Here is an 11789-nt window from a genome sequence, read left to right on the forward strand (position 1 = left end):
AATAAAACGTTTTGCATCATATATTGTATTCCTACTGTTGGTTTCAACTTGTTCAACTGCTTTATAACCAACTAATACTTCATCATCTAGGATTGCAACAACACTAGGTATGATATTCTTTCCATCTTTGTCTTGATATACAGTAACATTACCTGAAGAAAATTCATAAGTACTTATGCAGGAAAATGTAGTTCCCAGATCAATTCCCACAATACTAGGTTTGGGAGGAGGTAAACGGCTTTGGACAAAATAACCAGTGACTATTAATGCAAAAACTAATATTGCACATGATCCTATCATTGAGTTCATTTTTCTTCATATATAAATTACTCAATTATTCCTAGTAAATATACACACATATACATATAAAAAGTACTTCATGTATATATATGTAGATAAACAAGATTTATAAAGTTACAAAGATTATCTATTAATCTTCAGTTGATTATATTATAACTAATTTAGTAATAGTAGCTAATTTAAGAAAATTCTTTTTAGGGGAAGATTTAAAAAGATAACTAATATGATTTAAGTAAATAACCATGACCTAAAGAAAGTTGCTACAACCTTTACTAATCATAATAGTCAAAAGACGTAAACTATTAGAATAAGAATAAGTTCTGGATATAATAAAGTTCACTTGCAAAATGTTAGAACTGTGGAATAACAGGTAAATTCTTCCTTTTTCTTTTTTCATTTTTTTGTTTGTGTAAATATGCAGTAAACAAAAAAAAAAAATTCTTCGTAGCCTCGCTTTCAAAACCGTATTCATTCAGTCGTAAAGGAGATCAATTTTGATTTGAAAGTAAGTTGTCTAATAAGGAGATAAAAGCGAAAAAAGTGATTTAAAATTTCTGGTTTTTCAAAGAAAAAAGGTATGAATATTTTTAGTGTTGAATAAGTTTTTTGTAATAAAAATGACGATCAAGAATGGAAACGGATACTTTTACGTTGCTGAAAATTTTTGGAGTACTTCAAGGAGTCACTTCTATATTAGTAAATATATTTGCCAAATTACCTCCGCTCTACATTATTTTTGTGTCATCAGAAGTCGAAAAAATGTTTTTCACAAACATTTTGTTTTTATTTATCAAAACATACCCCTTAAGTTTTTTTCTCAGCAAAGTTACATAAACCAAGTTATTGAGAATAAGAATCTCACAAAAATCATTTAGACTTATTTTTAAAAAGTCCACAAATTTGAATTTTAAAAAAACGAAACTTAATAATTCGGTAACTTTGTACAAATATCAGAAAAAGCAAATCTATTACCCCTATTTTTCTTCAAATTAGGTTTTAGAGAGGTTAGGGTTAGGTAATTTGTTGAAATGCATCTTCATTGGACTGGATTAAATATAGTGACTGTAAATATATTTTTTATATACTTATTCTATAGATATTTTAAACCCTTAGATTATTGTTCATTAATTTATTTCTGTTTTTCAATTTTAAAGAGCAAAAATTACATAGTGCACCTCATGGAAGATTTTGTACTGTATATTACTTTATAATAAATTAACTTATAATATTCATTTGGTGCATAATTATTGCAGCTTATTTTTAACAAGCTTTATTCAACAAAAACGATAAAAATATTTAACAAAAACATATTTAAACGATTATTCCAAAGCGTAGTTACCATCCGCTTCAAGACTGCTTCCCATTTGCTTGGCAGTTGGTCGATTCCACGAGCGAAGAAGTCACGATTCTTGGAGGCGATCCACGATATTCAACATGTGGACGGGTATTATCGTAGAAGACGATATGGCTCTTTTTTGTGGTCATTTCGTTTTGATTGCAGCGTGAAGGCGGTCAAGTTGAGCCAGATAGACGTCGTTGTTAATGTTGAACTACCGCTTGCCATTTTTGTCCGGGATTCGCCATTGTTGCCGTTTATCCACGTCGTTTAACCAATAACAAATGCCATTATTTAAATCGTTTGTTTGTTAATTACAAAATTGGGTTTCGACCGCTATCGGATTTTTTGGCTGGTGTTCTCATCTTCAGCGACCCAACTGATTTCAATGCATCGAAGTTGCCAAACTCAGCATGCTGCCCGATGTACTGGATATTGCAGAAGACTCAGAGGTGATGACTTCTTCATGCACAGCAGTTGAGCTCACTACATCGTGATCTGTTAAAACAAAGATACGGTGCTAGTCTTCTGGATCATCGCCTTAATTGCCAAATAGATTTTCGCCGCTTAATTCGGCAGCTACATAATCACTTTCGGAAAAAATCATTTGGAATAAATGCTTAATAATACTCTCTGCTTGTTTGGGCATTTTTGTCCCACGATATTTGACGCCGATCTTTTTAGCATATTCATATGCCAAGACCCTAAGCTCTTTAATGAATCTTAAAAATATAGTTAAGTGAGCTGGTACAAAGGAGATAATTAACCAGATCCTTTTCTTGTTGAGTATTCAAAACCTAATTCACAAAATAAACAAAAAAAAATTAACATTTTATATAAAAAACATTTAAACTAGAGCATCCCGCCATCGGAAATTGCGTAAATGAGTAAATTCCGATGTGAGAAATAGTTTATAAAGGTGACTCAGATGTGATTTAATCTTTTTATTTTCCGATATTTTCCGATGGTTTGTGGTGGCTCGCAAAACTTTGCTGTAATTTTGCGAAAACTTCGTAATTATAGATAAATACATCGGAAATACCACAATATTACGAGTTTACACTTTAAATACGATTTATTGTGAAATTACGCGAAAATATCGTACGATAATGCGTAAATCTCGAAATATATCGGAGAGTGCGTGAAATTCTCCCCATCGGCCTCGGACTACATCGCACCTCCGATGTGATACCATTCCTCACCATCGCATCACATCGGAGTCACCTTTATAAACTATTTCTCACATCGGAATTTACGCATTTACGCAATTTCCGATGGCGGGATGCTCTAATTTAAACAAGAAAAAGAACGAAACAATTGAAAAGAAATCAAAGCTTACTGGTTTTGAACCGATCGCAGAAAGGTCAAACAAAATATTCTTCACCTCATATTCAGTTTCTTTTGAAACATCAGTATTTGCTTCGTCGAATTTACCAATGTAGCGTCTCAATGTGGTTTCCGGAATTGCGTTTGCTTTAGCTACAGACGCCTTGAGTCACCGTGATATTTCACCATTTTGATTTTCTCCAACATTTGGTCAAATTAATTTTTCTATTTTTACTTTATGTGTAGTATCAAAAAATTGTTAAAAAAAAAAAATAACTAAAAAGCCACGAAAAAATCAATACAAATGCTACAGATCTATATACGCAAAACGAGCGCACCACTTATACATTTCGATTTATTTTAATTGTTGTCAATATCATTTATTTTGACAAATATATTATGAATAGAACACATAAACAATTATTTCGATGATAATAATAAAATTGACTTTGAGGATGGTGAAAAAAAAAAAAAAAAAAAACTAAAAACAAAAATACGGTTCGTTTAAGAAAATAAAGTAAAATGATTATCATTGTTATGCACACTAATACAGCTTAAATTGAAGCATTTTTGACTTATCAATAACTAGTGTTACCACCTCTTGATGTTATTACAGCCTGACAGCGCTGTGGCATACTTTTAATTAGAGATCTATTCTTTTCTTGAGAGATATCTTCCCACACGCGGATAAGACTGTCGCAGCTCGTCTAGACTGTTAGGTGGTGGATGTTGGCTTCTAACACGGCGTCCCATAATGTTCCAAAAATGTTCTATTGGGTTCATACCTGGACTGCACTCTCCAAAACTTAAATATTAACATTATTTAAGTATTCAGTAACAATATGTGCCGTATGTGGTCTAGCATTATCCTGCATAAAAGGATTCTATCTCCTATGTACGGTGAAAAAGGTAACAAAAAAAGTTCTAAAATGTCTGCTTTGTATCGTTGAGAAGTCAGACGTCTACCATCAACAATAAAAAGCGATGTGCGAGCTGTTAAAGATATTTCGCCCCATACCATCAATGAGCCGCCTTCATATAAAGTAGTTTCTCGAATGTTACAAGCGAAATATCTTTCATTTGGTTTTCTGTACACTCTTGGGCGGCGATCAGAACTTACTAGGCAAAACCTTGACTCATCTGACACTCAAATGAGACCTGTCTCCAATCATTTAGTTCCTAATTCATAAGCCTGCTTACAAAAACCAGTCTGTTTCTTCGATGGTCTACAGACAATCTGGGACCAGTAGCTGCTGCATGAGGTCGTAAATTTAAAGCACGATATCTTGACTAGCCGCAGTTCCATGAAGACTTCGTGCAGTAGTGAACTGTTCTCTCAGTGTTCGAAGCAATAAAAATTAGTGTTGTGACTAAAACTAAAAATTGTAACTAAATTTAGTCGACTAACTTTTTAGTCTAACTAAATTTAGTCGACTAACTTTTTAGTCTAACTAAAATTAGTCGACTAACTTTTTAGTCTAACTAAATCTAGTCGACTAATTTTTGTAGTCTAACTAAAATTAGTCGACTAACTTTTTAGTCTAACTAAATTTAGTCGACTAATTTTTGTAGTCTAACTAAAATTAGTCGACTAACTTTTTAGTCTAACTAAAATTAGTCGACTAACTTTTTAGTCTAACTAAAATTAGTCGACTAACTTTTTAGTCTAACTAAATTTAGTCGACTAACTTTATAGTCTAACTAAATTTAGTCGACTAACTTTTTAGTCTAACTAAATTTAGTCGACTAACTTTAATTTGCGAAAAATATATTGTTACTTTTACCCAAAAAATACTTTTTTAAAATCTTGCTATGTGTTAGTTGTGAAGTTGTTTTAGCGCCATTTTTATAACAAATTGTTAAAAATTACAATTTACATCTCCAGAGTAACTTTTTTAAGGTTGATTTTCAGAGTTTTTCAAGTTTTTGGAGAAAGGTTTGCGACATATACACCTAGAATTTTGTAATAAAACTTATCTTCTTAGTCCCCCATTATTATTAAGTACTTGTTTTAAATTTCAATGAAAAGGGGTTCAGATCTGGATTTTTCAATTTCTAATTAAAGTGAATTATAGATTATAAAACACATGTAAAATCAATTTATAATTGTTTGGAAAGGTGTGTTATGTGCAGAAGCATTTTCGGATTTCCTTTATATAACACAGTGGTTTAGTAATGGACATTTATCATGCCCATGCGTTATATTTTGCTCAAATGTTGGTAACCAACAATGTTCGCAAGTAAACAGAGAACAACTTATAAAATTGCCTAAACTTCAAATTAGATTTATTTGTAGATATTTCTAAAAAGTCCATAAGAAATGATACCAAAACAATACTTTAGGTATGGTATGTGTCATTAAAGTTATCATTTAAATAATTTTACAAAGAGAATAGAAGTGGGACTAAAGTGAAACTTAGCTGTTTTTTAGGCGGAGTTTAACCTGTGCTTACATTATCGTCTATATTCTAAAAATTTAAATTTTTTAGTGACTATCTTGAGTTTTTTTTGAAAATGTAAAAGTTTGTGAACCATTTAAAGCAAAAATCGAAAACCGATTACTTTTTTTTGTGATAGTATATGCTTTTAAAGATTGGTAAGTTTTCTTTTTATTTGAAAAGTTAAAAATACTGACAAAAATATTATGCAGGCTTTAATGCTGCCATTTATTTTCTTTAAATCATTTTGAAGTATTTTATCGGATAAGTGTAATTGTCGTCTGCGAATTGTGCGTAAACATACATCTGAACTTTCTTTGTAGGCTATTGGTGTTGATGTAAAGCATAAGGGCTAAAATATTGTGTAATTTATTTAAAATATTCAAAAAATCATACTATAGTTTCCTATTATAAAATTAAAAGCATTTTTGTTTTGTTATAGTAATTTTACAGTCTCTGTTTTTGTAAAGGTAGTCTTACCCTTGGTCCATCTGTCGGAAATTCAATTACATTGGATGTTGTTTGAGACATTTTTTGTTTTATTACATGCAGAGCAGCATCTTCAATAACTCTTGGTATAACACTTGTTGAATCTAATGCAAATATATCTGAAAAGTTTATTTGTGAAGTTGATGACGATGATATTGATAATGTTGTTGAATTTGATATCGGAGTTGTCTGACAAGTTTTTTGATGATTCTTTCGTTCTGACAGTTGTGTGACTTTAAACAATCTACCACAACCTTGCTTGCATACTTCTTGCAAATTTTCTATCGTTTTAACTACATTGGTTGATGAAATTAACCCATCACTTGGAATTGAAAAGGAACATTTAGGGCATTTTGTTTTTGATATTAGTTTGCAAATGATAAGTGGTAATAGACATGGTGAGCAGAATGAATGAAGACAGTTTTTTATAATAATCGGTTTATGCATAATGTCATTGCAAATAGTACACACACAAAGATGCACATGAGGGTTTAAGATGCAGTTAATATCTTGCAGTTTAAGATTAAGTTTTGTTTGAGGTTAAAGTTGAGGTTGTATGTTATTTATTATGTCTAGTCCAAATATTTTCATTATAACTAATACTTAAAGGTCTTCCACTTATCTTTTTCTTTTTTTTTTCTTCCTTTATTGGCTTTAAAGCAAACACATTCAGTTGCATTGCAATTTTCAGGCCAAGATCTTAATTTTAGTTCAGTGTTTGAACCTTTTTCAATATTTCTTAATATTGAAAAGCATCTATAACACATTTTTTGAGGATGCATATTTGGCTGGTCCTTATCGATTCGGATAAAAAAACAAAACTCTATTCTAAAAATATGTTTTGTTAAAAGAACACTATCATTATCTGGACTTTCTCCACATATTCTGCATAATTTTTTTAGTTTGGTTTCATAAGACTCAGTCATTTTTACGTGTTTTTTTTATTGCTAAAATATAAGATTTGATGTACAAAATTTTTAAACTTAAAAAAGTAACCGGACTCTGATTTTTTTTTTATTATAAAGTTAAAACCATCTTTTTTATATATATATAGCTTTAAAGCATAAAAATTTTAATAAACGCTTAATTATTTTGTTTTAGTAGTAAGGATGACCATAAAATAATTTCCGACTTTCCTGCGTATTTTATCACATAAAAATTAATAAATTTAAGTATTTCAAATAAAATATGTTTTCCTTGGGCCACACATTTTATCAGTTTATAAATTTATATTTGGTATATACATCTTCAAAGCAATGATATGACCTTTTTTATTAGTTTACGGTAAAAGACCATTACAAAAAAAAAATCAAAATTTTGTTGTTGCTGTTGTTTTTAAAGTAGCGCATGCGCATCATAAATGTCCGCAAATGCTTAAAATTAAACCACCGCGGTGCACAGTGGAAAATAAAGGTGTGTTTCGGACCAAAAATCGATAACTTTTTTGTTACTAAAAATAGAGATTTGAAATTTTGCACAAATGTAAAGTAGTATATGACGCTTCTAATGAAATACTTTTTGTAAGAATTTTTTTGTAATACAATATTAAAAATAAATAAATAAAAATCAAAAACTTCAAAATTGGCAGTTTGTTAATTTACACTTTAACATAATTCTTTACAAATATATGAAAATATCTTAAAGTTATTAGAAACGACGAAAAGTACATAAAATGCTTACCTACTAATTATAGAAATATTTAAAACAGTTTCTAAAGAACAATTTTTAAATAGTTGTTTTTATGAAATAATGTATAGGTATGTTAAAGGTACTATATCACAACTACATAAGGACTTTTAGTTCCTGAAATCAGTTCGTTGACTTTCAAAAGCTGCAGAGTATCTTCATCAAGTTCTTGCACATTTTTGTTATACGGTTTTCTAATGCTGGTGATGTACGGATCGGAAGTGTACAGAAGGGTATGAAATACATCCTCATTTGTAACTGATCGAGAACATTTTCTGGCATGATGAAGGCGAAATTTTTTATAATCCTTATTACGGGATTCTTGCGCATCTTCTGAAAGTTGACCGATAGGAAGTACTGCAAAATGCTTTATGATATTTTCTCCGTGAAGTAAGATTTTGTGTACTGAAGATGGCATATAGTACCATCCATAATTGGTCACATAACTACTACACAATGCGGGTTCCAGCTCATTTTCATTTTTTCTCATTTTTTTCATGAAAAATGAGCAAGAATAATTTTTTGGTAATAATATAAAATTTTCTGTCTTTTCCGGTTCCAGCTCATTTTCATTTTTTTGGTTCATTTTCATAATGTGTTGATCTCATTATGAAAAAGGTTGTGAATGTCTTATTCTTTGTAGTTGTTCTTCAAGTATGGAAAAAGGTGTTTATATTTTTCTCTTCGCGTTTCTCTTATTAATTGATTATGTTCTTTTTGTCGTTGTTCTTCAAATGCATGTTGTAGGAAGAGTTTAGTTTTGCGATTAATGGGTAAGGTATTTAATTTTTTAATTTTATTAAGATAATTTTCATCAATGCAGTTTTTGTGATTATCATAGTGGAATTGTATAGCAATTCTGTTTAATTCTGGGTCAAAAGTGTGTTTAATTATTTCCTGTAGTTCACTGTAACAGAATTCCTCATATTCTTCTTGTTCTGTAATACTCATTGACATTTTTTTATAACAAGAAAAAATTTATTTAAGTCATTTTAAAAAAGTTTTTTTCACTGTATATTTTACAAAATTAAATTTAAAAAAGGGATGCTTGAGAATGGAGAGTTTGGTCCGAGAAGCAATCCAGCACCGATAGATTCATATCCTTTTCCGCTTTTAACATAAACTCCATCTTTGAATGAACCTCCTTTAGGCCAGGGTGTTAAAAATAATCCGTTTCCTCTGTGTGTTCCCATTTTCATTCCATTTCCATTCTTTTTCAAATAAACGATGCCTCTTCCTGCAATTTTATCAACCATAGCAGAACCTGCAGAAGATCCTACACCTGCTAACAATCCGGTGGCTAGAGCTGGAACTACTCTTGTTGCAAGTGTACTACCCAACATACCTAATAAAGGTAAAAGAGCTCCAATAAATCCTCCTTTCACATTTGCGTTATGTTCCAATTGGGTTTTGCTCATTTTAATGGTGACTCCAACTCCTCAATGTAGAGCGTCCAAAATTTTTCGATGTTGATTTTGTGTTACAAGTAAAACGTCGTTTCTGTTAAAATCATCTTTTGAAATACGGATGCTCACAGGTTTACCTGTCATCATTGATTTTTCTATTTTTTCAATCTGTCCCTGAGACACATTTAATTTAACACTAACATATTTGCTTATTTTTAAATGTGGGAAAAAATATTTATTTCTCGAATGTGATAACGGATCGTAATGTCCTCTCCACGAAAATCAACCAAATTTCCATTTTGGTCAACAACGCGAGTGATCATTGTGGAGATTTCTGGGACTTTGACAGGGAGGTAAACCAAATGGGTAGGTCTTTCGATGATTTTAAACCCAGGACCAACGGCTGGATAAAAAGAGTAGATGCAATTTAATTGTGAGCCGTTGATGTAAGCCGATCCGATGACGTTGTTGAGGATTCTGATCGTGTTGATGCTTGAAATTCTAACAACATCGTCAGACTCATATTCGGAATTAGAGTCCAATTGTCTTTTTGTAAATCCTAAAAGTGAAGCGATGCTGTTATCCACGTTCAAATCCATCAAATAATTCAATCCAAGTGTGATGGTCGATTTTAAAGTGTTTAAATTGGATCCGATTTTTATGTTATCGGGAGAGTAGCTGATTTTATTTGTTGTGACGAAGCTTGGGCTTTGAGTTGCATAATTTTTTATTGTGTTTGAGACTGTCTTTTGTAAATAATTGTTAATGTCGATGATGTCATAGCTACCGTCTGGAATGACAACGTTTTCCCAATTGGTTCCGTTGTTCATGCTATACCGGAAAGAATTGTTTTTGCTGGTGATGTTTGGAAAGCTGTTGTATGTCTCAAGCCCTAGAAAAGCCATTTCGTAAGTTTTTCCTTTTTCAAAAACGATTTTGTCTAAAAATTCTGTTATGATTACGTTGGAATTTCCATCCACGTCGATGATTATGCCTGACATTTTTTTTTATTATGTAACATTTTTTTAAATCCTTAGGATCTGTGGAAAATTCTTAGAATTTTTAGATTCTTTGAATCCATGGAAATCTACGGTTTCTTAAATGGCTTCTTTTGCGAAATAAAAAGTGTCAAATCCGCTTCGATATTTTCCATTGTCCTTTTTTGAAGACAAATCAATCACCGCAAATCCATGAGGTTCAGACCAACAATGTCTGCAAAACTTTTCAAACTCTTTTTTTTCCATATCGCTAGAAACGTGGTCTTGATAAATGTGGTTAATATTTTTTAAGTCTTGAGGAAAGAGACAGATAATATTGGTGTTTTCTCTGATCGTTTGTCTTGGGAGCATGAAATAATTTTGAGCGAGGTAAAAGCAGTCGACGTTAGAGTGCCTTCCTCGGATGTAATATTTTTCACACTTGTTTTGTTTAGTCAGTTGCAAATCGTCAAAGATCATTAAATTGTTTTTGGATGAATCAAGATCTTCAGGATTAGGTACATCGTCAGCCGTTTCAAAAAATTGACACTCCATACCCTCGGTTTCGGAAAAATTTTTTGAAAGATCGTTGATAAAGCATTCAGGGTCTAGTTTCAATTTTTCAATTTCGGTTTGTACCTTGAACAAGTCGAGAATTATTTTTTTTGGCAATTTTTTTTCAAACGAACTTTTTAGTATTTTATACTCGGGTTGGAAAAGAGATTTTCCAAAAACTTGCAAATGGTTATAATCCAACCATCCAGGTCTGAGCAATAAATTGAGAAGCAACGTTGTTTTTCCACATCCGGATTTTCCAACGATGATTCCTCGAATGCTTCTCGGTAAAAGCTTGTTGTTGTTTCTTTTGATTTTTCCAATATTCCATGACAAATCAGACACTTCCATTTTTAGTTTAAAAATATTTTTTTTAAAATAAAAAAAATGTACTGTGTTAAATGCAAAAGGAAAACAGAAACGAATTATTTGAGAAACGAAATCACAAAAAACAACCGACATATAGTCAAAGGGACTTGCAACGTTTGCGGAACGACCAAATGTAAGTTTGTTTCTTCGCATGCGCTCAAAGGATCATCTTCGCATACAGCAAAAGGAGGAGACTTGGTAGAATCGATCAACAATTTTTCGAAAAAAATAAAGCTTCCATGGGCAAAGTTTCCAGGAGAAATGCACGTTCCAGGTATGAATTTTGCAGGACCTGGTACCAATTTAGACAAAAGGCTCACTTCCACAGACATGTATCAAGATTGGAGCAAACCGGTAGACCGAGTGGACAATGCAGCATACCATCACGATTTAGCTTACAAGTATTTAAACGACAAGCAAAACAGAAATTTAGCAGATCGAATGATGCTTGAAGAAATGAACTCTATACAAAATCCAACTCAAAGAGAAATAAGCGAGCGAAAAATCATCGAACCCATCATCAAAGCCAAAGCCAAATTCGGATTAGGTGTATCCGCAAGCGAATCTAAAAAAATCAAAGATTTTTCAACTGATCCAAAGGATCTTAAAAAAAAGCATCGAAGAACCTGAAATGGACGGATCAACTTGCAAACGAGCTTCATAAACCGGTAATACATCATTTCAGAAGAAGAAAAGTGTTTGTGAATGGCATTGATGAAATATGGGCTGTAGATTTGGTTGACATGCAAGCGTTTTCAAAGTTCAACAACGGAATTAAATACTTGCTCATGGTGATCGATGTTTTTTCAAAGTATGGATGGATTGTTCCGTTAAAGAGTAAAACTGGAATTGATGTAGCTAGCGCTCTAAGCAAAATATTTGAGGAGAGAAAGTGCGTCAAAATGTG

General features: G+C 31.8%; 1 protein-coding gene and 1 pseudogene across 2 annotated transcripts in view; both read right to left on the reverse strand.

Moving 5' to 3' along the window:
• LOC145183125 (heat shock 70 kDa protein 13-like) overlaps nucleotides 1–723 on the reverse strand; it is a 1805-nt gene extending 1082 nt beyond the window's left edge. Inside the window, exon 1 of the mRNA XM_080058460.2 lies at nucleotides 1–723. This exon is cut by the window's left edge and continues 1082 nt beyond it. Coding sequence (XP_079914586.2) covers nucleotides 1–309 — 309 coding nt within the window. The 5' untranslated portion in view covers nucleotides 310–723.
• A 2890-nt stretch (nucleotides 724–3613) lies between these two features.
• LOC149889861 (uncharacterized) lies at nucleotides 3614–6815 on the reverse strand (annotated as a pseudogene). Its single transcript, XR_016451806.1, has 3 exons — nucleotides 5881–6815; nucleotides 5598–5752; nucleotides 3614–3767 (listed from the first exon to the last, which is right to left on the reverse strand). The product of XR_016451806.1 is annotated as an uncharacterized LOC149889861 (transcript).
• Between the last annotated feature and the right edge of the window lie 4974 nt (nucleotides 6816–11789).

Source organism: Hydra viridissima, unplaced genomic scaffold, assembly GCF_058129835.1.
Source record: "Hydra viridissima isolate aposymbiotic clone 2 unplaced genomic scaffold, HvirCarnegie_v1 scaffold_4, whole genome shotgun sequence".
Classification (NCBI taxonomy): domain Eukaryota; kingdom Metazoa; phylum Cnidaria; class Hydrozoa; order Anthoathecata; family Hydridae; genus Hydra; species Hydra viridissima.